The sequence below is a fragment of the Pleurotus ostreatus genome (assembly GCF_014466165.1).
Source record: "Pleurotus ostreatus strain PC9 chromosome Unknown scaffold_7, whole genome shotgun sequence".
Lineage (NCBI taxonomy): Eukaryota > Fungi > Basidiomycota > Agaricomycetes > Agaricales > Pleurotaceae > Pleurotus > Pleurotus ostreatus.
This window is the reverse complement of record NW_023503162.1, coordinates 458717-485886: the sequence shown is the minus strand read 5'-3', so window position 1 is coordinate 485886 and position 27170 is coordinate 458717. Positions and strand designations below refer to the sequence as shown.

General features: G+C 49.8%; 10 protein-coding genes across 10 annotated transcripts; 6 read left to right on the top strand and 4 right to left on the bottom strand.

Annotated features, from left to right (window-relative positions):
• Positions 1-3524: 3524 nt before the first annotated feature.
• Positions 3525-3953, top strand: PC9H_009335 (uncharacterized protein; the record flags this gene model as incomplete). Its single annotated transcript, XM_036778840.1, has 3 exons — positions 3525-3633; positions 3685-3772; positions 3821-3953. The coding sequence occupies 3 exons, from the start codon at positions 3525-3527 to the stop codon at positions 3951-3953; spliced, it is 330 nt and encodes a 109-aa protein (XP_036628229.1).
• Positions 3954-5486: 1533 nt separating this feature from the next.
• On the top strand, positions 5487-5932 carry PC9H_009334 (uncharacterized protein; the record flags this gene model as incomplete). Its single annotated transcript, XM_036778839.1, has 2 exons — positions 5487-5822; positions 5888-5932. The coding sequence occupies 2 exons, from the start codon at positions 5487-5489 to the stop codon at positions 5930-5932; spliced, it is 381 nt and encodes a 126-aa protein (XP_036628228.1).
• A 2774-nt stretch (positions 5933-8706) lies between these two features.
• PC9H_009333 (uncharacterized protein) lies at positions 8707-10879 on the bottom strand (the record flags this gene model as incomplete). Its single annotated transcript, XM_036778838.1, has 9 exons — positions 8707-8960; positions 9029-9055; positions 9114-9274; positions 9332-9462; positions 9525-9889; positions 9943-10203; positions 10276-10377; positions 10442-10631; positions 10685-10879. The coding sequence occupies 9 exons, from the start codon at positions 10877-10879 to the stop codon at positions 8707-8709; spliced, it is 1686 nt and encodes a 561-aa protein (XP_036628227.1).
• A 2306-nt stretch (positions 10880-13185) lies between these two features.
• PC9H_009332 (uncharacterized protein) lies at positions 13186-14085 on the top strand (the record flags this gene model as incomplete). The annotated part of the gene is made up of 5 exons (XM_036778837.1): positions 13186-13228; positions 13284-13523; positions 13583-13672; positions 13724-13897; positions 13958-14085. The coding sequence occupies 5 exons, from the start codon at positions 13186-13188 to the stop codon at positions 14083-14085; spliced, it is 675 nt and encodes a 224-aa protein (XP_036628226.1).
• Positions 14086-15017: 932 nt separating this feature from the next.
• PC9H_009331 (uncharacterized protein) lies at positions 15018-15852 on the top strand (the record flags this gene model as incomplete). The annotated part of the gene is made up of 5 exons (XM_036778836.1): positions 15018-15089; positions 15141-15312; positions 15374-15427; positions 15485-15652; positions 15710-15852. The coding sequence occupies 5 exons, from the start codon at positions 15018-15020 to the stop codon at positions 15850-15852; spliced, it is 609 nt and encodes a 202-aa protein (XP_036628225.1).
• Positions 15853-17483: 1631 nt separating this feature from the next.
• On the top strand, positions 17484-18764 carry PC9H_009330 (uncharacterized protein; the record flags this gene model as incomplete). Its single annotated transcript, XM_036778835.1, has 4 exons — positions 17484-17609; positions 17687-18274; positions 18333-18588; positions 18673-18764. 4 exons carry the CDS (start codon positions 17484-17486, stop codon positions 18762-18764), a joined length of 1062 nt encoding a protein of 353 aa, XP_036628224.1.
• Positions 18765-18998: 234 nt separating this feature from the next.
• PC9H_009329 (uncharacterized protein) lies at positions 18999-19430 on the bottom strand (the record flags this gene model as incomplete). The annotated part of the gene is made up of 3 exons (XM_036778834.1): positions 18999-19043; positions 19114-19286; positions 19346-19430. 3 exons carry the CDS (start codon positions 19428-19430, stop codon positions 18999-19001), a joined length of 303 nt encoding a protein of 100 aa, XP_036628223.1.
• A 1065-nt stretch (positions 19431-20495) lies between these two features.
• PC9H_009328 (uncharacterized protein) lies at positions 20496-21667 on the top strand (the record flags this gene model as incomplete). The annotated part of the gene is made up of 6 exons (XM_036778833.1): positions 20496-20621; positions 20679-20871; positions 20927-21095; positions 21153-21244; positions 21306-21484; positions 21545-21667. 6 exons carry the CDS (start codon positions 20496-20498, stop codon positions 21665-21667), a joined length of 882 nt encoding a protein of 293 aa, XP_036628222.1.
• A 766-nt stretch (positions 21668-22433) lies between these two features.
• On the bottom strand, positions 22434-23520 carry D25_3 (Carbohydrate esterase 4 protein; the record flags this gene model as incomplete). The annotated part of the gene is made up of 6 exons (XM_036778832.1): positions 22434-22758; positions 22822-22945; positions 22998-23024; positions 23078-23197; positions 23247-23337; positions 23392-23520. The coding sequence occupies 6 exons, from the start codon at positions 23518-23520 to the stop codon at positions 22434-22436; spliced, it is 816 nt and encodes a 271-aa protein (XP_036628221.1).
• A 1313-nt stretch (positions 23521-24833) lies between these two features.
• Positions 24834-25287, bottom strand: PC9H_009326 (uncharacterized protein; the record flags this gene model as incomplete). The annotated part of the gene is made up of 2 exons (XM_036778831.1): positions 24834-24970; positions 25020-25287. The coding sequence occupies 2 exons, from the start codon at positions 25285-25287 to the stop codon at positions 24834-24836; spliced, it is 405 nt and encodes a 134-aa protein (XP_036628220.1).
• Between the last annotated feature and the right edge of the window lie 1883 nt (positions 25288-27170).

Genomic DNA, 27170 nt, shown 5'->3' with positions numbered 1-27170 from the left:
CGAAGACACATACAAAACGAGCCGAGGGTGCACTTTCAGCATCCAAAATGCCAAAAGGCCCTTCGTCAACTTTTGGAGTTGATGTTAATGTGATGGGACCCGATGGCAAGCCCGTCTACGACACTGATGGGAAAATCAAGAAGGAGAGAGCCCGCATGGCCAACGGGAAGTTTGCGGATGGGCGCGAGCAAGACTTCTATTTTCCAGAAGGGCATAATCGTGCTGGTCAGTTCAAAGGGATGGCAGTCATCATCGAGGAACGGGGGTTCAGCGATATCGCCAAGAAGAAGGCGCAGTGCGGGAAGAGCTTTGGCAATTGCCCAGAAGGAGCCACTGACTGTTGCTGCCGCCGGTTCCTCTACAACCAACCTGATTTTGTGCACGTCGAGTCTCTTCTCGAGCAGGACGCGAAGGCGATGGGATTCCAAGTCATTTTTCTCCCAAAATTCCATTGCGAGCTGAATTTCATCGAGCAATGTTGGGGATACGCCAAATGGCGTTATCGGATGTATCCGCCCTCATCGAAAGAGGAAGACCTTGAGCGGAACCTTCTCCAGTCTCTTGAGGAGGTGCCTTTGATTGCGATGCGAAGGTGAGCACTTGTGATCCAGGCTCTGATTACTGTGTTACTGATGAGACTTGATGCAGATTTGCGACTCGCTCACTTCGTTTCATGGATGCGTACCGCAAAGGACTCAACGGCGCAGAAGCGGCTTGGGCTGCAAAGAAGTACCGTGGCCATCGCACAATCCCTGAGAACATCCTGTCTCAGATTGGTACCCTTATGAATGCTCCTCAACACCGATAATGATTTTACAACGACATTATGACCATTTATGACCATTAGATATATTTTAAAACTACTATAATTCCCATTCTTTGAGTATATACAGAGTAACCTTAGTGCAATAGTACCGTAGTACTTAGCTTTGTCTATAATAACCCCTGTCGAGGCTGCTAAGCTCTGCGTAACGGAATGTCACAAACTCACATGACCAAGACGGTTCTGAGTGAGGCCTATCTTACTATACCATGAATCCACGCACGCCGGCCCGGCCCATGGGCAAAGAAAGCCAATGACAATAATAACAACTCGCCTGAATTGGGTTCGGATGGATATACGGGGCGAGGCGTAATACATCATAGAGGATTGAGAATAGCCACTTTTGCTGTGGGACCCATTTCCATAGTCTTTGCGCGCCAAACGGTAGGAATGGGCTCCAAGACAAGATGGCATACCGGGGGAGTAGCGAGAGCATCGGTGAGGGTGGATAGAGGACGTCCACATGCGATAGCAATGCTCTCCCCACATCATGCATCATGCATCACTGATTGACCGATGTCCACCAGCTCCCCAGGCCCCCAAATCACTCTCGCTGTCAACGGAGCGCAATGCGCAATGCGCAACGCCGAATGACACAGAAGTCCCAGAACATAATCCATGTGGATTCTGGATCCCATGCATTCCATGGCCCCGCCTGGAAAATAAGTCTCCATGCCAGAATACGACTCAGAGATGGTTCGAAATCTCAACGTTTAACGTTCAACGCCTGGAGGTTATGTGCTGATGAAAGAGATGACTATGTTGCACAGTGGGCTTCAGGGACGCAAGAGGGTGTCATTGAACTGGAGCTGAGCTCCATCCTTTCCCCATATGCACCAACCAAAGTTTAGAGGCAGTGTCGATGAGAGAGCAGTTGGCAGTACCTGGTCAATCGAGGCTAGGGTGCACCCAGGGATCTCCTGGTCCTGGACAGAGAAGCAAGGATCATGAGGCGGCAAACATTAAAAGACTCCGTCCAGCATCAAGGAAAGAAGTGGCCACGAGTTCAAGAATCACATCTGAGATCTGATTAATCCGACTGCTGATTGTTTGGATACAAATATGTTCATGAAGAGCCCGAAGGGCTGTTAGGCAACTTGTGAAGGAGATGCCATGTGTCCCACACATTGAGACCATTTCCCCTCCATTAAAAAGGTGGACTTGTGGGTTTTCATTCCGATACGTGTACATTGAGCATGAGTGACAACTAAAGTCTATGGCGCCCAGCTGAATGTGTGAGAAAGGAAGAACTAACCGAGGATATATAATGAGCTGGACATCCGAAGTAGCTGGCAACAATTCTACCTCAGTTCATACCCTCAACTACACATAATCAAACAAGGAACACATGTGTACGTCTCCCACAAGTAATATTCAGCACAAGAATCTTACAGCCCATAGTACAATCATTGCCGCACAACAATCCCCAAGCTCCTCGCAGTCCGCAGACAGATGGGTCATCCTACTGGCTACATCAGGACAACACTGTCAACACCAATGCTGCGAATGGGACATTCAATCAAGTCAACGGACAGCAGTACTATCACTCAATCATGCCACATATCGAAGTACCTATCCATCTAACAATGCTCATGCCGACTCATCGTTTGACGGCATCTGGAGGAGGATATACTGGGCCTTTGGTGGAAGCAGCTTTGCCCAGGCAAGGTAGCTATACCTGCTGCTGCTCTGGTACATATGTCGGATTTACTCAATGCAGCATTCGTAGAAATGTCAATGTCAGAGCTCAATGCTGAAGGAGAATATCTTGAAGCAGCCGTCACCAACCTCATGAACACGCTGGGTTGGGGCGAACGGCAGAGGTTAGAACAGAGAACCTTAGGCTTGCGTGTGGCACTCCAGGCCTTGGAGCAGATCGCGGCTGAGGGATCAAGGTTTTGAGCAAGGGCCGAGGAGCAGGAGGAGGGAGGGAGGCGGAGGCGGCGACGAGCACGAGGACAAGTCCGGGGCAGCAGAGGTCGCAATAGCGCCGGAACATCCTGAATCGATTGGACGAGTATACATTTGTATGAACGTGATGCAATCTCTTCCCTGTCGCGGTTCGGGACGGCCACTTGATAATTTGATTGATCTCCGGATCACGAGATCTCTTGCGACGAGAGCGTGATTGATACAAGACCGAAAGATAGCCACACAAAGCCAAAGATTGCCGTACTAAGATGCAGGCAGATGAATCCTCAACCAAGCCGGATTGTGTCAATTGGGAGCCAACTGGTCTAGACAGGCAAGAGGAAGAGAGCCGAGCAGTAGATAAAATTGAGAACGCCAGAAAGAGAGTTTAAGCGCATAGAGTTTCTGCGTCCATGTCCGTTTCTCAATGTACCAAATAGCAAATCCCGATAATAGGTGGCGAGGTGCTGTGAGGTGAGGAGAGGACATGTCGCACAGGGATCGTAAGCACTAGCGGTACACCACGTATCCGAATGGAATATCCAGAAATGCACGAGCCTTGCGGAGATGGATGGTGATCGGATATATGTCTGGGATTAGTCATTCACAAAAGCAGGATGAAGAGGTAAGGCAGCGCACAAATTCACAAAGGCAATAGTGCCGGAAGACACCAGCGCGGAACTGCGTGCGTTTGATGACTTTGGAACACTGAGTGCGGAGCAAGTGACCTGCGAACAAAGGTTGTATTTCGACGCAGGTGTAGATGCTGCTGGGACTGAAATGAAACGAAATGGCCATTGAGCAACCTCGGGGTCCAGGGAAGATTATGAACACCTTCAAGGATATCTGCGACGTGTTCTATGGGGTTGCATTGATACAACGATATCAACGATGTTATCGTTAGCGGTCCAGACATGCCATGGGAGAGGTAATTACTGGAGTTGACTCAGTACTAAGAAAGGAAGGCGACCTTGATAATGCATACGCACCAGGAAGACGAGGGGCAAGAGATGGTATCAGCCAGTGGCCACCGTTACTGTGAGAGGGCTCGAGTCAACGTTGCTGTGGCTTACTGAAGTTTTTCAGTGAACACAATTGGAGAGCTGGAACCCAGACTGCCCGGCGACAAAGGGTTTTACATGATTGCGAATTGTGGTATCACTGGGAGTATGTTCTCAGAGCGACGTTTGACGAGGGTAGCGAGAAAGACAGCAAGTAGCGCCGGGTGCCGGCGTACGTTCCTGCGGGGTTGTGCGAATAAATGACACAGGGGTACCCAGAAATGGAAATGTTATACACGTGTCGACCTTCAGCCATTGCTCTTTGCTCCTTGCACTTCGCTCACCACTTCTTCTCCACCTGGGAGCCGAAGTATCTCTCAGGATCTTTTCGTGCCACGACGCCCTCTGAGATCTGCAGTTGTAGTGGACTATAGAATTCGCGGTCGACGTCGTCGTATACTAGTACATCCCGCGCGCATACTCCTCCACTCCTCCACTCCTTCGTACACCTTTGCCGGCACGCTCCCTGCCTTTTTCATCCGTTAAAACGACTAGTCATGCACTCATGAACTCAGTAACATTCGAAAGATGGGGAGTGAAGATGCTGGATCCTGCTTTGCTTCCTTTTTGTATGCCTTCACGATCTATTTCAGGCGGCTTTGGTTTGTCGGCAGATCCAGTTGGGTGCCCACCAACCAATACACCAATGATTGTTTTCACGATAAACAGGGCAGTCGACAGGCGGACTCGAGGCACGAACTATGACCAAGCCGTTCGTCGGGCCTCTGTAGAACCTTTGAGAACGTATGCCGCACCCAGCAACGAAAATTAGGGGTTTGGGATACTCAGTTCGTAGTGGGCTACATGCACTGTAGGAAATGCTTTACGGATATCCAGCGTACTTCGTCCATACGCAACTATTGATATGATCGGTGATGCCCGAGTGGACTATCCTAATATTTACAGGTTAGAGACTCTTTTACACAATATATACAGACAGCGATGGATAGGTGAGTCGAGTAGAGGTGACCCGCATGAACCAGGGCAATACGAGGAGGACGAGGCCGTTCGAAGAAAGGAGCTTAGAACTGCACTGTTCTCCCTACTCAACCAACGATGTAGCCTGTCCAGTGGTGTGTTAAGCGATCTGAGGGACAGTACGGCTCAAGGTGACAAGTAAGATATTTTTGCGCTAGACAGAGGGTATCCTACAAATGTAAGTAAACCTCTCCGAAAGCATTCTGACAATGACATCTCTAGGTATGGAAGCAATTCGACCCCTAACATTACGGAGTCTCACCGCCGGCTACGTCGATCCTGATCGCAGAAAGCCAGCGAGTCCGTTGTCCAGTATTTCACTGATTGAGACTATACAGAGTGTTGGGTTCGCATTACGATTTCGCGGGTCAGATAATGACATTCCATGTAGACAACAAAATATCGTACCAGATATTTGCGAAGCCACGGACGAACAGCTCTGGATAAAAAGCCTCCAGTGCGTCGCCGTCAACTCGGTGACGCAGACCGGGAGATACACCTATTGACAGGTTGACAAGCGGGACTGCGAAGATATCCAACAGCTTTCAGGAGGTATACAGGAGGTCGTAGCGGATTACGATGATAGCGCCTGCTCCAGCCGGGGGAGGGTATAAAATGTCAGCCCAACGGTCAGAAATTTCAGGAGGCTGACCAGTCTCATCTCTCGCACCTACCACCACTATCACCCCTACACCAAGGAGTATTCCAGCACGATGTCGCAGTCCCCTTCCCAGCTATCAGCTATCACCGCGTCTACCACCTCCCACCAGCCGTCAACGTATCATTCGGTACCAGGCGTGATCCTGTTCAACACGCCGTCGACCACAGGCTCGCCCGCGCACCGCGGTTCATTCACCGGGGAGCGGGCCGCTCAACTAAACCAGCCTGGACACGCATTTCTGGAGCGCATCGTCCGCAAGATGCGCCAGCACATCGAGGACCGGCACACCGCGCCAGAGGAGAAATCGCACCTCGAGAAGCTGAGGCATGAATTGCGGGCCATCGACATCACGGTCGAGGTCCGCTGCTACAAAGTATACCGAGCAGCTGTGCGCCGGGTGCAGAGGCAGCCTTGACAATTATCGTACCGATATTCAGTTACGTTCTCGACCAGGTCTTCGCTCTATGTTTTGGCAAATATTTTGTTATCCCTATTTGAGCACGTACAGTTCATATATGTCGTTATTTGCTGCGAACCGAAATCCTTTTTCTGTCTCGGAGCCGTGTACATTCGGCGTATCCAGAGTCCGCATTCGCCGCTCACGCTCCAGTGAATTTGCGAGGGGTCGATACGCTGACGTGCTAGCTAACGCCTAGCACAAGGTACTAGGATAAAGCGGGACCTCGACGTTGCATAATGCATGATGTGATCACGGAGAACGGTATCGAAGGTCGGTGTGTGTGTGTGTGTTTCACTCCAGCTTTTTCAGAGGCGCAATCGTGGCACATGAATGTTGTCCGAACTCGCGCACGCATCGTTCAGGACATCGAAAAGCAATAGGGAAGTTCGAGGACGAGCATGATGGGGAGCCGCGTTGAAACGAACGCCTAGCGTAGGTGCGAATCGGACAAATGCACTGGTGAGCACATATGATATAATTGAGACGCGGACGTATGCGTATATGGAGTATTTACCTATTTTCCCATGTAGCACCCCGTCTTGAGATAGATGTAGACCATTTCACGGGTTTGTATCCTTCCAAGATCGGCAACCTCGATCCTTCCAAGTTGCTTGAGCTTCGCGGAGTGAGAAACCCCTGCGTTATGGTCGGAATCAATATTTTAGTCTGCACCTTACTTAATGTCATCAATGTTCAACGAAAGTGACCCACTGAGTTGCGCCCTCGCGCCGTATTTCTGGCTCCATTTTTAGCAGTTATACGATGATGATCCCTGTGTATTATGGCGGCTTCAGACTGCGGGTTGCGCTGTAGATGTAGGCTCCAAATGCTTGTTGACAAGATATGGCGTATGGCGCTGTGGTGCCTCGAAATTGGTGTATATTTCCAGTTTTCTGAACACGGAGAGGAGGAGGATGAGGAGGAATAGTTAGCGTCGATCGACGGGGACTTGAGCCGCATGTCGGACATATGCACTGGTACGTACAATTAAGATACAGACGTATATGAGCGCCCGGAACACTCACCCGATTCCCTATGTAAATCCCATTGGTGATGCGAATCGTTTCGAAGGTTGGTAAATGTTTTGCGTTCAACCAAGTAGTAGATCGGCGGCCTCGATCCTTCTAGGTTGCTTGTGGAGTGTGAAATCCCATACCGCCGGTGCCAGATTGCAATCGGACTGCGCGGACGGGAATTTGATATGTATTGCTATTTTAGACGCAGAGGGGCTCACCGAGCGCGTTACACGAGGCGCGACCTCGAGAGGCGAGTTTCAGGTCCTCGTTTGTTCTAGGTAATATGATGATCTTCGAGTATCAATATTGCAGCTTCTGACTGCCCGAGGATGCGGCGAAGGCTTTGGGTCCTTATCGATAAGATGCGAGGTGAGTTGTCTCGTTGTCTCGTTGGAGTAAACCAGCGTCGTTGATAAAGCGGAGTAATGAGTGATCGACGCCAATGAGTGCTAGTACTGAAAGCTTGAGCGCTGACAGTAGATGTCCAAAGATTGACCAACTCCCGAGAGTCAAGACTTTCCTTCAGCCCGATGGCCAATCGACAGGCTGTCGCAGTAAACCTACGGGTTGTCAATATTAATCGGTGAAGTGGCCACGAAAGTGTTCGGGTTCAGCCCGCGTGCACAGCCCGGCCCCTTCAACTGAGGATCATGACGCCTCCGAGTTCGTCGAGAGATGAAGATGGGATAATAACACCGCGACGAGTCCAAGTCATTACCTAATGACTTTGTTTCCTCGATATGCTACCACCACCCATCTGGCATCACTCGGGGTGGTGGGCTGTCGCTCATGGCTTCGAAGGCGTATGTCAGTGAATGTCATTAACTTTCAAATAGCTACGCACCTCGATGCACGCAACCGGCACGACATAGCTTGGGTTGAAGCCACCTCACCGCGATTACACTGACCCATGACACGAGGTCCATTGCCCGTTGGTTCGCATCCACACGAGGAGCTCAAAATTCATGTGTTGGAAGCGGGTAGCATGGTGAGAGAATAGATTTGAATTTTGCCTCTTGCCAGTCTCCGGTACCCTTCACAACACCGCTTATTGTTCGAATATTACTTACTGTGTTCACTGCTTTGATACCATCCCTCTTTGTGGCCCTGAGCTCCGTGCGAGTGTGCATATCCCTCGCCACTCCCTGCTCGCGCTACCACCGCCGTTCCTCAAGGCCTCACCGCTTCACCCTACTACCCCACCAGATCAACGTACGGAGTACTAGCATTCGTATTAGTGGAGAAGAAAGACGGCCACAGCGATCTTTAGCCAACCACTCTTACTATGCCCTAGCCGCTCAGCACCACTCTCAGCCTGCTTCATCAGCCAGCCATACCACACCCTCCAAGAAGATGCATGAGGAATCGATAAAAGAAAGGGAGCTACGTGAATGCAGGCGTAGGCTATGCAACCAGTGGAGCCTGTGCGGGGCGTCACGTGTCCTGCGATCATCCTCCTGTTCGACTCGAAACCAATTGTGTACTGAATTCAATTAAAGGTTGATAGGACTACCAGGAAGCGCACTGGGCCGTCACACAATGCGATCTGCCAAAAAACTGATAGTGGTATTATTATACCCTTTGAGGTAAACTCTGTAAGTATATGTGCTCTGCCGACTTTTCACGGGGTGATACCGTTTTCTGTGCCGATGTTTTCATCTGCGGCTCATTGCTCGTCAGGAATCGTCGGCTGACTGGCGGGTTGTCAAACAATTACTATAGTCCCTTACCATCGCTTCGTATGAACATCAATGTTAAGGACGTAATCGAAAGAGACTTGTGAAAGCAAGATTCAACTACAACATCAATGCCGCTGCGGGCCTGAAAAGTACGTCCTGAAGTTGTGTAGTAGGAATAGCAGCCGCGAACGCCTTTCTTTGAAGCCTCGTCTTCGTCTTTTGTTCGTACGCAAAAGCGATGCTGATAAGCTTCGACTCGGAGAACGCCGTTCCAACGAAGGACAGGCCAAAGGGTGCCCCTGGAGCAGGGTACACAGTAAGCGGACCCGCTGAACGGGTTGGGGTGTTGTCGGGGAAGAAACCAAGAGGGACTGCGATGGATAGAACGATCATGGTGAGGTCAAAGATTCGTAATTATCAAGTAATGAAGTAAACCTACCTGTGACGATAGGGTACCCCGCGATTGCTTGGTGGAATGCATTGGCTTCAGGTTCAAAACAAGAAGGCAGGCCGTTGAGACGTACCAGCTGGGCCGCTAGCAACAGAAGCAGGCATTACGAGTGCATCCAAATTGTTGTTCCGGAGCGCTGCGTCGATTCCGCGTGTTCTCCCTAGGTCGTGGTTCGACGCAAGGGACTCGAAGTACGCTGCAGTGAACCCATTGGTTGCTTCCGCTGCAAGCAGGCTGATAGACGACGGGGTCAGCGATCGATCTGGGTGAAATGGGGGGCTATTAGCATACTCGGATTGGTCGCTAAATCCAGGAGGCAGCTCGAGCTCTGGGTTATCCAAGTCAAATTGGATCAAATCCGCGAGGCTGCGCACTCCGGATGGGTTCTCAACAAGGTTTTCATACCACTCATTCAACTGGACCTAATCGCAAGGTCAATCATCAGCACGTCGGCGTAACGTGTACTCCAAGTATGGAAGCACACCTTGAAGTCGGTGTTCAGGACAAGACTCTCGTTCCCAGACGCCCGTATTTCATTGATAGATGGGAGATCGGCGGGATCAACAATAATCGCGCCCAACCCGCGCAGCGTATCGAGCGCTGTCTCGAACGCAGTAAGTATAGTGGGGTTCGCTCTGCTGACGAGATTAAGCCTCGGGACGCCGATGCGCTTGCCCTTTATGGCTCGCACGTCGAGGGCCTTGGAGAAGTCAGGGACAGTGTCCGGTTGCGCGAGTGTAAAATTGTCGTTGGGGTCTTTGCCGGCGATGACAGAAAGGACGATGGCTGCATCGGTCAAAGAGCGCGTTATGGGCCCGACTGTGTCTTGATTGGCCGATATCGGGATAACTGACGGTGGTGAGGCGTTAGCGGGATGTAATCAAGGGGTTGAAACGATCTACCTCCCGCACGTGAAGTTAGACCAACAGTTGGTTTGATGCCAGCGAGGTTGTTGTGCTCAGAAGGACAAGTGATACTGCCGTCCGTTTCCGTCCCCAACGTCACAGCCGCTAGACCGATAGAAGCAGCGACGCCGGAGCCTGACGACGACCCACAAGGATCTAAGCCGGGGAAATATGCACCCGAGTTCTGCCCACCCCGACCCGACCATCCAGACGCTACATTTCCCCGGAAGTGTGCAAATTCAGATAAATTGGCCTTGCCTTACGCGATGATAAATTGACGTTAGATATTAGCATGGAAACCAGTATAATGGCAATACGGGGCGAACACACCCAAGATAATAGCTCCAGCAGCTCTCAGCCTCTTCACAACTCCTGCATCATCCGGAACTACTGACCCTAACAGGCTGAACGAACCAGCCGTGGTGTTCATTCCTATAGATTATCGTCGACATTTAGCACAGATATCGTCAGGTGCACACGATATCTCCCGGCTCACCTTCTGAAGAAACAGTTGCAATATTATCTTTGAGTAATACTGGGATTCCATGCAGAGCGCTGCGCTTTCCTGACGCTTTCCTTTCTGCATCGAGCTCGGCCGCTTGCGTTAGAGCTGACGGATTAGTTTCGAGCACTGCCCGAAGGGCTGGACCTTGGAGATTAACTTCCTCGATGCGCGCAAAGTATGCCTAAATCAGAAGCACGTAAGGACATCTCCGGATCGTGATTAGATAGTAAGTACCTTGACGAGATCAACGCTGGTGAAATCACCCGCATCTAGTCCAGCCTGTAGTTCGGGCACAGATGCCTCATACAGATCGGGTAGCTGCCTTTGGACGCCGGGAGATTTCATGAAGAGGTCGGAGAACGAGAACGATAGACGCTGAGCATAGCAGATCGTTGATAGCACGAGCAGAGTGAAAGAGAGGCGTCGCATGTTGTGCTCGGGGCGAGTCTGAGCTTCTTGAGGAACGTTCTTTCACAGTTCTAGTTATGACCCCCGACGCTGGCTCTATAAAGCTGTTATCTCGGTCTTCGCAAAGCCAGCATGCGACTGACTGACACTCTCACAATGATGTGATATTACCCAAAGGACGTCAAAGGTGCACATTGCACCGCTCTGTTCAGAATTCAGAAAGTATGCAATGTACATGGTATCGTCCAGTAATCCTTGAGGATTTCCGTTAAAAATAGCTGACCTTGCCACGGCCCCTCGAGGCCACACGAGTCTGAGAAGGAACCATCGCAAGAGCATCTGGTATTGCTTGTTCCATGAAACTTTGAAAGTCTTCCTAAATGCGAATCCTGAAGCAGAGAAAGGGCAGTGTAGTATGTACGAGCTCTAAGGAACAAGTTCAATTGAGACTTCATAACTGGCAGTGTCACGTGCACGTTTGAGCAGTCTCCAACCAAGGAAATCAAATTTATCAAAAGCTGTATCGTCTTCCACGAATACGTGCCAGCACGCAGCCGAGCGCCGAGACGGTTCGAAACTAGGGATCTGACCAACACACGGATAGGCCATCTTTGTGCAACTCTCAAGGATGCTCTGGCCCATGTACATAGTACTTTGACCGTTTTCACTCGGTTCACCATTTTCTCCCTGTCGACGAACTATTGGTTATTACTAGCCATAGGGTGCAGCTGCTAGAACCTGTCATATATAATCAACAGGGCCTTCTCTTTATCCTCTCCGATCTACATAGCAGGGCAGTCAACCTCTACGCCTCTGCCCCTGAAGGGCGTCCACCCTGGTTGCCCTGACGATATGGAGCTTACAGCGTCATTGGAATGGTCCCGGTGCGTGAAAGAATGAACGAGGTGCCGATCTTCTTGATGAAGGCCAACCGACGTAAGTGCATTCGTATGAATTGTCAACATGGGTATAGTGCCGGGGGACACAGCAACTTCGAATGTTGCACAACTAGTTAAATGGTCACAAATCTCGAGAAGATCGGGGAAATCGAGAAGAATCTGTCGAAGATGCGATAGATGGCGCTGATATACAGTGGCTGTATCTTCAAACGGGGTTGCCACGGAGTGGGCTGCGCAAGATCGAAAGTCATTGAAGGCTCACGCGCTCACGTCCTGCACTCAACGGTATGTGGCCGCCAGTGCATATCTAAGCGGTTGACGCAGTTTGCATCCAAGTCTCCATGGTGTTGGATCCCAGAATCCTTTGCCCTGCGTACTGACACAATCAATGGAAGAAACTGCGCCGAAGTGGAGGGCCAGGAAGGGAGAGGTTTCATGCGGGAGATAGCATGCAGTATGGACTCTTGCTGAATTGCACTATACTGCTTGTACTCATGCACCACCGCTAACTAGTCAAGGTCGCCCCGTGTCAGTTTCAAGGAGTCGTTTACTTGGATGCAGCAATACGGCGGTGATTCTGAGAGAATCTCTCAATTACTCACCGTTGGCGATCGGCGACCAGCAGCTCCATACAACTGCGACATCATGATCGTGTGTATCTAAGGTTTATTTTCCATGCAAGCATCAATGATATCAAAGTCGCTAACCCTTATCTTGAATTGCAATGCCATCCTCCCCACGTCTGCATTTGGGCGCGCAGTCTCCTCGTCTGCGATCTATTTCCAAAATACACTGTCCTGTGCACCCGGACGGGAGGGGCAGTGGAAAAATGGAGAGAGACCGCGGACCCGTGTCAAGTTGGAGGGCCAGCAGGAGACAGGGTTCTGGATGGGGGAGAGAACACGTGGTATGCATATGCACCCGCACTGAATTCTGATGAACCGCTCATCCTCATCCACTGTCACCATATAATCAAGATCACCTCGTGCCAGTGACAAGTCACGATCAATCAATACAGCGTTGGTGAATCCCCCAACGACTCACCGAGGCCTATCAGCACTCCGCGACAAAATCACAATAGATCATGTATCCAAGGGTTGTTCAGGTGGTGCCTGCTAGTCCCCTCCAAGCGTCCATGACTCTGAGATCTTGAACTGCGCTATTGCATTCCAGCAGTCCCGTTTTCCATCTATGACGTTGGGCTGCGTGTCCATTCCCAGCATGGCTAGTTTGGCCCAAGTCCTTGCGTTCGCCGTACGATCCCCAACCTTGACCTTCTCAATGCTGTACTATCAATTACTTCCAAGAACGATCACAATAGAAGGAAGTGACTACTCGCTTGTCAACTCGGGGTACTGCGAGACGCAAACAGGGCGCATATGTAAATAGGATCGATCTCTAGATCCAATTCCCCAATTCACCACCCCAATGCCCGGCTGCCACCGTTGTCCCACGGACCCGCTCATGTTGTGTATGTTTCATCGCAATCTACCTCCCACTAGTGTTTGATCTTGCCGTATGTCTAGTCCACCGCTGCGCCGGGTGGCCGTCACCTTATACCAACAGCAGCGACAATATTATGCAGAATAATGGAAGCACCCCCACGAGCCCGACAGGACGATCGCAAGGGCAAGGGTACCCTTACACACCCAACCTCCCCCACAATCAGCCAGGGCAGTATATGCCGAACCAGTTACCATACCAGATACCGGCCTCGCCGATGTCATTGAACGGCTACAACTCGGGGTCCGGACTGAATAGCGGCTGTACGTTGTTTTGTCACTTTACCGTGCCCGTTGAGTGACCTCTTCTTCCACGATCCTAGTGACGGTGCCTATCCACACCTCAAACGGACAAGAGCACTACAAACATGCTGGTCGTTTATCTCATCCTGTACCATCTGAGAGTCGTGCGAGTAAGCCCTGGTCTCCCGTCCCAGTGAGCTCATATTGACTTGATATCACAGCTTCATTCAGTCAGCATCCCTCCTTATTACCTCCCGCCCTTCCCGGGCCCATCGTGAGGGATGTAGTAGGTTCTGAAGCTATGACCTACGCCGCCAACCTCAGGCGTCAAACCTCGGCAAGGTTCTACTGCCCGCACTGCCCGAGCAGCTTTACAGCAAGGCACAACCATCGTAGTGCGTCCACTATGCACACATGTCTTCAACCTCTCATTGATCTCCCACGTAACCTTGCAGATCATATTCTGGCTCACAGTGGCCAACGTCCGTTCAGATGCGATGTTTGCAATGCGTCCTTCACCACTTCCGGAGATCTCAGACGCCATAAGAGGACGAGGAGACATGCGCAAATGCTTCAGTGTTGAGCGATGACCAGAGGTCGAGCTTCTCTTATCACAGAATACCGTGTACCACTTGGCTCTTCTATGTAGATTATGACATTTATGTTTTCGTGTTTTCGTCACCTGATCCAGGGCCCGATATCGGACGTGTAGAAACCCAAGCAACTCGCATGGACATTCCCCAGACTCTATGCCCGCTCCGAGGGCTGAGCGCTGATCGATGATCTCTCTGAACGCCCTAACCCTAATCCCAAATTTCGATCTCAGTGTCTCAAAGTTTTGTAAAACGACTGTAAGGCGCCCAATCGATAAGGTCGGATTTTGTCTACCACCTCTGAATACCGAACGTTCTATTCCTATATATGGCCACTGCGTGCAACCAACATAGCTTGCAGTGACTATCGCTTGCAGTGATGACTGCATCCTCAAGGCTTCATGTATTGTTACATGCTCCGGTTAGGTTTAAACACAATAGATGCAATTGCAAATCGTGTTAACTGCAATACTCAGGGACGAATCCCAGGTGAGTATGATTGCTTGACCGTTTAGTAAAGGTGAAGTAGACATATACAAATCGCACCGATTGTTAGGGCTCGCGAAGAATTCCGAACGTTTTCAGTGCTTGTCCGTGCGTGCGACGTTTATAATGTTGACACAAGTTGCCGGGTAGCACACCAGTTCTACGCTCGCCAGGGACCATCTTGGTTATGCAGTGCAGCTTCCGCCCGAAAGGGCAGAACGAACAAGTTTTGGGATCGACCTCTGGTGTTTATCATTCATATCCGTTGGCTTCCAACAATGTGGTAGCTATTCGTACCCTCACTGCTTGCTATACATCTTACTGCTTGCTATACACCTTATTGCGCTGTAATCCAAGACCACAAGAAGCCAGCTGCTCGACTTCACCCTTTATATGTCCTGAGCGACTCAACGAGTCTTCAGTACCATCGACCCCAATGCGACCCAATCAGTCAAACCCAGCTCAGCCCGTCTTTCCAATGGCGACATCGACCCTCTGTCAAATCTGCGTGAGCAATATCTTGTTCTGGTGTCATCGTACTGAGCGTTGCATGATCTAGAGCGGTCAGCTTCCGACCGATGCTTGTCCCACCCATACTACGGTGTATAACATCCATGACAACGATATCAATATCTCCACTACTGCCCCGGTCTACCAGTCGTTTGGATGTTCGACCAACCAGGGAAATACACAATTCGAGGAGCAAACCATGGGCCCAGGCATGGGGAATGGTAGCTTGTTCTGTTACTTTTAGTATCATACCTCGGTGGCTGATTTTCCACCCGATCGCAGCTATGCACACTGAAGGATACTCGTACGGTGACAATGATCAAGGCATCTATCCATGTGAGACAACCTTCATGGGTTTCGAGATACGTATTGAACCTTAAGCTTAAGTCTTAGATACATTTCTTTTTCCCAACGTCCCGATAGGACAGGCACCCACTATACGAACGGTGGGCTCTCCTGCTATCACCGCTGCCTCCCAAAACAGGCGTAGGGTCGAAGCTAGATTTCAGTGCCAATTTCAAGATTGCGGCAAGACATTCACAGCAAAGCATAATCTTGACAGTACGTACGGCACAAGCCATGTTTACATCAGAGTACTCAGTCGTTCTTTCATTCTAGGCCACATGAGAGCGCACCTCGACATCCGACCGCATGGATGTAATTGCGGTTCTACGTTCACGGCGAAGGGAGACCTTAAACGGCACCAGAAGTCGCAGCAGCACGCAGGCGCAATGAATCAAATGTATCTGTCGCCCAATTAGAGCATTAGCAAGGCTTAGCCGATGTGGTGGCGCCACTTACTTCGTACTTGTGCATTCAATCTTGTCTTCCATTCATCTTTGCTACTAATAGATGCCGACTCTTCTTTCATTTCGCGTCCGGTAGTTGACGAACGTTGCTACATACGCATATTGAATTTGATCGACAATGACGAGCTCGCTACGCGCTATGTAAGTATCGTCTTCGCGCCGATGCAGTCGCGATCCATTCGCGGAGTATGCGTTGGATCTCCGCGCGTGGCCAACTATTGTGATTGTGTGGGTCCCTGGGGCTGTTGCCGGTCGCTTGTAAATGACCAGACCCCCACGAGCAAAGCTATTGCGAAGAAGCATTCTTATTGTTTTGTGGTGATTATTCGATTCGGAGGTTGCAAGTTAGTGATAGTTGATGTCCCCAACCTAAGGCGAAGAGTGCAATGTCTGCTCAATCACCAGCAGCTGATGTGTTGCGGGGAATCAATCGGGTTCGGATGCGAACGCTTTGACACAGGAAATCTGGAGATCCTTGATTGTGTGATGTAAGTGATGCATGTGTAGCCACGCCTACGTGACCATCGTAGGGAGAGTCTTTCGTCGCAGAATGGGAAACATGTGTCTGTGAACAGAAACAAAGCCTGTGATCGTACAGGAAAGTAGGGTGAAGAGTTTCGTGATGTTATCTAGATATGTGACTGCACAATGATGAGTACGAGTGGGGTCATTGGTGGGCGTACGCACTGACTCTAGCTGATAGACTCGGCGAGCAACATCATTTACAACCTCTGAGCTCCTGAGCTCTAAGAAAGAAAATACGGCGTGCACCGTCATGTTGTACTCTTGTCTTTCCCCTTCCCCTTACCCGCGGCCTTTCCCTTAGGTACCTGCTCATAAGCATTCGGCTCCGACACGTTGTCCTTCATTAAGCGATCGCCGCCACGAGAGGGCTGTGCTCTGTCTGGGTCTCTTCGGTGGGAGTGTGGACGTGCATGATCGTGGTCATCGCAGTCGGAATGAGAATCAGAGTCGGAGGAATCTTCCTCTGAGGACGATTCGTCGAAGTTGCGGGGTTTATGATAGATACAGCAGACTGATGGAGATCAAACATATCGTCAGTGATTTGTACGCCGAAGTGCCCCATCAATGGCTTTGGCTCCCCTCTCATCTTTGCACAGAAGATATTCTCCTCGGATGGGCAAAAACGGCCGAGACGTACTTTTCGACGATTTCCTTCCGCAGCCTTCGTTATCAACAACATCTTCATCCCATACCACACGGTGATTGTCCCGCCTGTTCGTAGCTCGTACCCGTATTGCGCCAACCGATGTCGCCTCAGTTGGATTGGGTTCTTGGATCGGTTCGGAGTCTTGGATTGTTATAGTGCGAGAAGCATCACCCGGCGCTGATGTTGACGGCCTCTGGCGTGTATTTGACATATTGAATCGTAGCAGTATAGAGCGTGTAGAGAGTAATACAGAGAAGCTGAAGGAGAGAGAGTGAGAGAGTGAGAGGTGCACAGGACGGTGGCATTTGCGGACTCCACAGTGTTATGTAAGCGTCTAGACGCCCACTTAGTTCGTGTCTCGCTGTGTTGTGGTTCTTGTCTCTTAACCTCCGCCCATCATCCTAGCGCCTCAATGGAAGAAGTCGAAGACGATAAGAAAGTATTCGAGCCTAATGACAATCATGAAGACGATGCCCTACCGGACCCAGATGAGCAGCTCATGTTGGACCAAGGAAATGGGAGGGTATGGCTCGTGAAGGTGCCATTTCATTAGCTCCTCGCGCCCAATGCCATCTAACATAGGATGTACGGAATTGCTGCGTGCATGTGCTGTAGATTCCAAAATTTCTTATGGAAAGATGGTCAGCTATTGATGCGGAAGACATTCACTTAGCCACAATACGAGTCTACTCGAACGCCATCGGAGCGAATGGGACCCCACCTCGCATTGTTCTTTTCCTCCCACCGAACAGAAATCCCAATAGTGCACAACATACCAGCGAGACAAACAACCCGAAGCGACCAGTCTTCACCTCGACTACAAATTATACAAGTGACGAACCGGATCAATACGAGCTTGATATGGTCAATGACGCCGTCGAGAATCAGATCGTTGTTGCTGAACGTCCGAAAGATAATTCTTTTTCTACTTCCTCGACATCAATATCAGCAGCAGCAGCCTCGGCGAACTCCCGCGCACGAACGACTATTCTTACAGGTCGAATAAAACACGAATGCAACCTTCGACCCGTTTTCACAGAGAACTATCGGAGACAGATGAAGGAAAGGACGAAGAAATACAACACACCGAGACGGCAGATAATGATGATTGAGGAGGCGGGCGTTGCTGGAGGCAGGGGAGGGATCAATCGACTCAGCAGTGGTGTTGGCGTTGGTTCTGGGAATGCATTCAGTGATCTTATTGTAAGTCTTCAATCCCACACATACTCTGTGCTTCGCCTCACCGCTTCTCCAATGCCAGAAATCCAGACCAAAACCAGTCAAAGGGAGCTTTGAACGCATGGCGCGTATGCCAAGAAATCAACTTCTGGATCTTATATTCCATTTGTTCCGTGAAACCGAACGGTGGGGGTTGCGGCCTATGCGAGAACGTACCCAGCAGCCCGAAGTTTATCTAAAAGAGGTATTATCGGAGGTCGCGATACTTCACAGAAGCGGAGAGTATAACGGGTTGTGGGAACTGAAAGAGAACTTCAAAGAAGATGGGGTGCGTTCTCGTTCCGTCTTTCACGTCTTTATATATCTCTGACATGGCTGTACCCATGGTAAGGTAAAGGCAGAGGCGTATGTGAACAGCGCAGCCGCTACTTCTGGGGATGTCACCATGGATAACATGGACGATGGTGATGACGATGACGACGACGACGACGACGATATGGAGGAAGTATCATGAACCATGACCATTATCGGTGTGTCTCCGATCCAAGTCCATCGTCAATGACCGGACACTGATAAAAAATTGCAGTATGTAACATTTTATTTTCCCTTTGACTCGCGCTTTCGCCGCAATTACATTATTGTATCCATATCTATACCGCAAGGAAATATATACAATCAACCGTTTAGGTATATTCACATAACACCACCGGCGGCACCCTCCCAGCAACAATGACGTCACCGTTATGAACTACACGGAGCCGCCTAGACAACCACAATTCTTCTGCCACCATCCCTACGCACAAGGTACGATGCGTCAACCTTTTGGCTTCGACACATCGTTCGCCACTGTAAAGCCGGCTTACCTGAACCTTCAACTTTGTATCTTCGTACGTTTCTTCACCTTTGTCTGCTAACTCGTCGTGATTCTCGACGCCGTAATCCACGGTTTGTTTTCCTGCTTCCTTCATCACGCCCTCGGAGTACGCGTCCATGTTTGACTTCTTAGGGTTTCCTGGCTTTGGCGGAGCGTGTGCATCTGCGGTGAACGTACGATGAGGACGTACGGAAGGCTGCGTGGAAGGAGAATGTTTGTACTCATGTGTTGTGAGGCAGCAGGTTGCTCATTTGTGTGGTGCCCGTTTGCAACGGGCTGCCGTTCCTCGACTTGTTCTTGTGGCATGGCTTCAGTTTCCCTTGGCGAAAGGGAGAAGGGGATGGATACGTCGAGCTTGGTTGGCTCGGCCGTTATTTATACGCAACTTTCGTGCGTATCTTTACTCTTTATAACACTTGACTGATAGACGCTGTTAGATACATGACAGACTGATGGGCGTGGCTTCCGAAAGCATAGTTCTCGTGTCACGGCTTACACTCGCTAGATGGGACGACGGGACACGAGACTGCATTTATCCCTCTGCCCTCGCTCGATGGTAGCCTGCGGTCACATCGACAGTCTTCGGGCACTATCGAAGGCCGAACTCCCGACAAGTGCGTGTTCGAATAGCATTTCTGCGAACGTGTGCACACTTGAAAGAACACATTCACAGCGCCTGATGTCCAACTGTCGATCAAATGAGACGAGAGACCTGAACTACATCGCAATAAACCCATCTTCGGGGTTTCTGGTGTGACTTAGCGTCGCTCATCATCGAAAGTGCTGTAATGGCAATCACTGAAACAGTATGATTGGCACTTGGGACTCTTCGCAGATTAACGGTTACATGATGATGATGATACGTATCATTTCAGGTAAAGTATTCCGGGCATCAGGGCTGTTGAGTATATACTTAGTTCTAACAGCATTTGCTGTTGACGAGGTGTATGCTAAGTCGATACCTGAAATAACAATCCGATTCAACCTTGGATGTAATCAATTCCTTGGCGGAGGCCATGTTGTGTCTTTCGGCGTAAGTAATTGCTTGATGTCACGCAGGTGTACCCCTTGAGTCCAAATGTTGATGTGCCGTTGATTTTATACGTGAAAAAGTGACACCTACTGCGGTCATCGAAATACTGAAGTTTTTGTTTTACCCCACCTTTAAATTTAAGCTTTTCTTCTTTGCCCCTGAGTCTTTGTTTTGGTTATGCTTTTCTCACGACTGCTTAACACGGCACCATTGACAGGCTTTCTTACGACGCGAGCGCCGCACTGTACAGAATTCCTATAGCATATCCATTCTACGGTTTCTGCACCGCCGGACCTTGATACTCGCTCAAAGAGATAGTGCCCATTCCCCCGCCCTCCATGCTTCAGCTAGAGAAGTTTTCAGCATGGGTCACCATAGACGGGAAGGAAACCCCAGAGCACAATGTGGAAATCTCCGACGACGGTACAGAGGCTACATGCTGGATTGCTTCGCAGGTTAACAAGGTATGCATGTCGTCTATGTGGCTCATTGAGGTCCTTTCAAGACATGAGGCATTTTAGCCCTTTGAGGTTCATTGGCGCGCTGAACCCAACCACACCGCGACGGCGGGGGATGTCAGAGTGGATGGAAAGAATACGTCTGGGCAGGTCGTTCACCCATCTATGTATATGTCGCAAGACGCTTCTGTCAAGGGCGTGCCGATATCGCTCACGCAAATCAGACCTTTGATGTTCTCAGCCACAGAACTGACGGGTAAGTGTCGCGCAGTTGTGACCAAGTACATGTCTTATCAGTGCTGTGAATCTAGACGATGACTCATATCTCAACGTTGGCGTATCCCCCGAACTTGGCTCGATTGTTCTCGAGATAAACAACGTAGATGTCACAGACGCCCCACCTAGACACGAACTGCGTGATACGCAGTTTGAAAGCAAGGTTCATGAACGCTCGAAGAAGCTAGGAGCACACTCTGCCCGGTGAGGCCATCCGTGCTGACTGAAGTAATTGAACTAATAGAACCTTATTTCACGCAGGCTCGGAGAACCCGAATATAAAGTCTCAAAATATGTCTCAATCAGAAGATATGGACGCGTCGCGTTGTTCACTTTTCGATACAGGCCTTTGGGTACGACCAACCATACATCCTATCGACTAAAATCATGGAATGACGTATTGTTCCATGACAGATATCTTGCAAGCCCAGAGCATTGTCCCACCTCCCAATTCCTCGAAGCGCAAGGCTGACCATACTCCCGACGAAGAAGAAACCGATGCGCCAGTTGATAAGAAGCCAACAATTCCGGAGGTCATAGAACTTGACGACGACGGTAATGAGGACATTGAGTCTGAGCTCAAAGCACTACAGGTGAGTCCTCACTAGCACTGCTCGCCCCTGGTCTCAATTTCAACGCTCGGCCTTCGTCAGGCTCGAATGGAATTACTAAAGGCTAAACAAGTCAAGAAGGAGAGATCAGAACCATCTGCGAAGCGTGTCAAACGCGAGCACAAACCAGTCCTCATACAGGGCGAAATTATTGATCTAACCTGAGGGCCTGGTTCGGGCTTGCCCATTTACTTGATACAGATTACCATACCAACGCCTGCTTAAGTTTCGATTAGTGTATTCCATGCTTAGTTTAAGTTATATACTTGTACAGTAACACACTTGTATGTGCCTGGTATCCATAGTTTCAACGTTTGCTTGGACGTTTGCTTCCATTGGCATTCATTAAGTCTGTTAAAGCCGTCGGTTGGCATCAGTCCCAAAGGCTGAAATCTAACCTACCCGTAGTACCACACTAGTGCAGCAATCGCAGCCTATTGATCAGCGCAAAAAAGGCTGTCGCTAAACTAGTTGCTCATGCAAAGGATAAAAGGGCTGGTCAAAGATGTGTTATGGGTGTGGGGTAATCGTAAAGTACGAGGCCTGGTAGAGCGAAGTACGAAGTAGTTATGCGGGATATATGCACGCAAGTTTTTGAAACCAGACGGTACTAGCGACGAAATCGAGGAAAGCATCGAAGCAGTGCGAATGACGAGCTACGGGGTAACGAAGGCCGAAGAAGCGTAGTCCGAGTCCGAAAGTTCTGCGGTCTACCTAGTAAACCATCGTCTGTGCACGGCATGCGGAAGACAAAGGTAAACTAGGATCAGACACCAAATAATGGACAGAATAAGTAAAGTATGTTCAAAAAGAATGACTAGAGTCCGATATGAGCTGCAGTGGTAGAGCTATATCAAATGTAGCGGAGGGTCATGAAGGTTTGGTCGTCAAGTGTTCAAGAATGTTCGGGTGTGTGAAGATGTGGGGGGTGTTAGCAGCTTGAGGCCTTTAGCACTTCCAGCTCGCCTGTTTCAAAGCTATAAGGTGCATGCGAAAGTGAGAAGGAGGGATTACTGACGTCTTTGGTTTGGGGCGCGCCAACCCATTGGTATGGTTGTTGATTGAGGCACTCAGCGAGAGTGACGAGCTTGTAACCGGCTCCCTTCAGCTTCTGGATGGCGTGGGGAAGGACTTGAGTCGGAGTCGTAGGGACGGTCTCGTGGTTCAGGGCAAGGATGGTAGAAGGATGTTCGCGGACCACAGTATCGTATCTGTTCTTGCTCTCCTGAGCAGAGACGCCAAGAGAGTCACCAGAACTATTGGTTGATATCGTTAGTGACTGGAGCGACGACGACGATGATGAGCAAGTATGAACGCACTCGAAGTCCCAGATAGCGATCTTCTGACCACGGACGGCAGAAGCTTCACGAACAAGGTTGTTGTAGTTGCCGAAAGGAGGGCGCATGAAGGCGGGTTGTACACCGCAGATGCGCTGAAGGGCCTCTAGAAGAGTTGGTCAGGATTTCTTCTCCACAGACAAGGATAGATATCTTACGTTCAACTCGCCACATCTCGTCATGAACTACAATTTTTATGATGAGTGTACCAGTCAATGCAAAATAACCAAGCACTTACTCTGATCCCAGGAGAGCGTCGAAAGGTCCTTGTGACCCCAGGTATGCGAGGCAACTTGGTGACCTTTGTTGTAGGCATATTTGACACGCTCAATATTCGCGTCGTCGTAGATGCAGCCGACTATAAGAACGTTAGGGGAGTGTGAGAAGGATGGCAAGGCATTACTCACAGTTATTACCGTTGAAGAAGAAGGTACCTTTACCACCGGCAGCACTGAGGGCATCGCTGATAGCGTGGAGCGAGACATGAGGGCCGTCATCCTGTCAGCGAAGAATTCAGAACAAATACACATGCAGACGCGTTCTGACACTCACGAAAGTGAGCGCTACCGTGTTGGGAACGGTGCATTTGCTGTAGACTTGAGCAAGAGCACGCTTCTGTGGGGCAGCACTGACACAGCCAGCGAGGGCGAGGGCGACCGTGACGAGGAGAGAAGCGAACATCTTCGAGAATTGGGCCGGGGAGGGGGGAAGGAGTATTAAGTCGTGACGTGGGGGGATAGACTGGCATTCTGAATTATTCTGTTCGCCTTATATTCAGCTAGAAGATTCAGGGTGATATTAGGTGCATGATATATGTTTACGTGCCCGATCAATATTCACGAACCTGGTGCTCGGAACGTTCAGCATGTAGACCAAATGTGGATGATCTCCTCACTTCCGTTCAAGCTCGTAGCAAACGTCCAAAGATGAATAATATCGACAAATCATCACCATAGAGGCATGCGCGAGGAAATGCCCATACTTCCTTGACTTCGTGGGGACTGCTCTGTTCTGCTAGGCTTGTGCCAGTGGGCTTGCCATGCGAGCGTTCGTTGCCGACAGTTTCACGTGGACCATAGTTCCGACTGTCCAACGGATGGAAGCTTTATTACTTACCTGATCAGCGTAACGACAATTGTTCGGCACTTGATACCCACAGAGATGTAAGCCATGCAAGCCCGAAGGCCAACACCCACAGCGATGTCAGAGCTCGAGGAATAGCACGGCAAGTGGCGAGACGATGTAAACTTGAAGTGTGCTGCGATGGCCATCGGATGCCTTAAGTCCAGTCTCCATTTCCTTGACTGCGGAGGGCAATTTTCATGGGAGCCATAACATTCTGAGGGAGGAAGGATTACAACGTGATTTTGTCCGGAGAAGAGTTTCATCGAAATTGAGGACCACCCTTACGTAATTAAATATAAGTTGGCCCTGTCGAAGCTCTTCGCCTCCGGTCTAAGTATCTTTACACCTAAGATCGAGTTCCTACCTCTCCGTGCAGCCATGAATCACGGCGGCGAAGTGCGAGCTCAATCCAACGGATTCATTCTAGATTCGGCTTAAATCTTTGAGCACTTGAGGTGATTAGTCGGATTGCATTCCTTCTGGGATTTACAAATAAGGCTAAAATCGAGAGCTCAACTCGCTCGTCTGTTCTGCGTGCCACTGTGCTTCAACGACTTGAAGTGTCGGGTGAGGTCTCCCTTTGTCGTGAATGCGGTACCACATACATCACATTTATGCGGCCTTTCATCGCGATGTGCTCTCATGTGGCCTACACAGAAATTTTGAGTATCGGGGGGGAACATGGGCGCAAGCATGTCATATATACCTTCATAATTATGCTTCGCAGTGAAACCTATGAAAGATCCTAGGCAATCTTTGTACGGACAGAAAAACTTCGCCTTGTTTGCACGTCTGGATTCTGAAGCGACGCTCATGGCGACGCTCCCTACCGCCCGAACGGTTGAGTACGGAGTTGGTGGCACTGAATACTATTTAGAAAGGTCTGCAGTAACCACGAAAGAGTCCTTACGAGTATTACAGATCTGGGCAAGGTCGTTCAGCCAGCACTTGAGGGTATCCTCGTATATGTAATCACTTATATACTGTTGGAGAGGCATGTCTTGATCTGAAATCTCAGCCATCGTGCGTAAATACGAAGCAAATGGTCCACCTACAACCGTCTAGGTCTGGTCCCGAGAGGAGATTGTCACCAGGCGGACGCTGGGCGTCCGAGTTGTCCGTTTGTCCGACATTGGATTCGCCGTCCAGAGGGGTGAACGCTTCTTGAGCTTGTTGTACATTGTTGTCGCTGACGCCCGGATAGTTCGTATCACCTATAGCATTGCCGGCGGGTAACGGAGGGCCTGGTACTTGATACGTAGTTCCCTGATGATATAGGAGCTCAGTGAGCGTCTTTGCTGGCGAACTAGAAGAAGGTAACATACGCAGACTGAGCAGCGGATAACAAGTGAGTTGGTATGAATGTTGATTGAAATGCAGTCCGCAAATACACGATTTAGATCTTTCTGGAGATATAGTAGCTCAGCGAGAGTCCTTGCAAACAAACGAGGCGAAGAAGACGTACACAGACCGGGCACGATGGGTAGATGGTCTCCAATGGGCTGGTATCCATTGTCGATAGTGATTCTGAACACTCGTAGACATAAAACCAGCAGTTTTATACACGACATGAACAGTAGCGGGCTAGCTGATAGGGTCAACTTTTCGGTCGTCCATGCAATTCATCAATGTGCATTCAACTGCGATATAGCATGCAGTATCACCTACCAAAAAAGCTTGGGCGTAAGCATCTTAGTCGTGCGAAATGAGACAGACCTTGTTCGTGTTCGTTGTGAGCCCTGCTCTCATCGAAGTAGCGTCGATTTCCCCAGAAGCATCATAGGTGCCGGATACTACTGTGCCTCGTTCAAGGGAGCCGTCCCATCAAGTTGAAATAGTTGATGATCGTTGAGAATCAAGACTTTTGAGTTTCGCAGACATATTAGTAGTGAACTACCAGATATCATAGCTATTGCACGAGGTCACAATCAACCATGCTCGGGGATCAGCTCACCTCGGGGAGGGTTCTCCCAATACTTCTATCTATCTCCCCGCCAACTGCTCGTCAGCTATGGTCAGCAGATGTATCGGAACTGAATCCGCTGGGCCGAGGATGGTATTATTAGGTACTTGGATGTTTTGAACGTATTGCATTTTCATATTGGGACGGCGGAGACTCTTCAAGATTCCTAGTTGGGACATACATTGCATGCAGTAGTCACTGCAAGCTGTATGAACAGTTCTAGAGTATTACAGAAACCGCCTTGAATCAGAGATGGTGCAGCGCGATCGTCTGGAACTAGTTGTGTCGTTTTACCTGGTCATTGATGTAGAGTAAGCAAAGAGTAGGATAGTGGCGCTCGTTAGACGACTGTGGCGCGCCCGTTCAAGGCTCCTCGATATAACAAGGAAGGTCGGCGCCGAGGGCTGGTTGCTGACTCCTAGGTAAAGCGATTATCGATGTGACGATCGTCTTCCTCTTTCGGAATCCCTATTCTTCCCCTGTTTCACCTTCCCTCTCCGTACCACATGCCCTCTCTATGTATCCTCCCTATGTTCCCGTGGATCGGACAGTTTGTACTTATTATGGCTGCTCTTCGCTACCGTATAAATACTCCTCATGTACGTACTAGAGAGGGCAGAGTTCCCTGAAAATACGAACGGTTAATCCTTTCACTTCGACGGACTGACTCTACCCCCACCCCTATTCTCCTATCCTCGTGTTCGTGACCTCTACTTCGTAGTGCCCCACGTTACAATCGATTACCCATCACTAAAGTTTCAACTAGGCAAGCACACAAACAAGGGATAACGTGGACCCACAACTACTTAGGGGATAGGGGTATTCACAGTTGTCAATGATAAGGCCGTGCTTGTAAGTCGTCTTAAACACCCTGCTGAATTCTTTTCTGACTGTTTCTTATTTTCCCAATGTTGCTTCTTTCTAAATTGCTGGAGTCTCCAGTTAACAAGTCGTGAGTCACAGTTGAGCCACTGTCACTACTGCTAAACCCAAGAAATGCACCGAATTGAACCAGCTTGCCGCCAGACAAGCGGTTACGGCAGCTAGCGCTAGCATCGAGGGGTGTGTCGATATGACTGCGGGTCTGAGCATAGATGCCGGCGTCGGCGCCAACTTCTTTGGACTCTTTGACCCTACTACGAAGCTCAACCTCTTCTCGAAGCAGTTCGAGCTTTTCAGCGTAAGTGACACTACATTTTCTCTCCTTCCTTGACAATTGCTGCCACAAAGCGGGAATACTCTG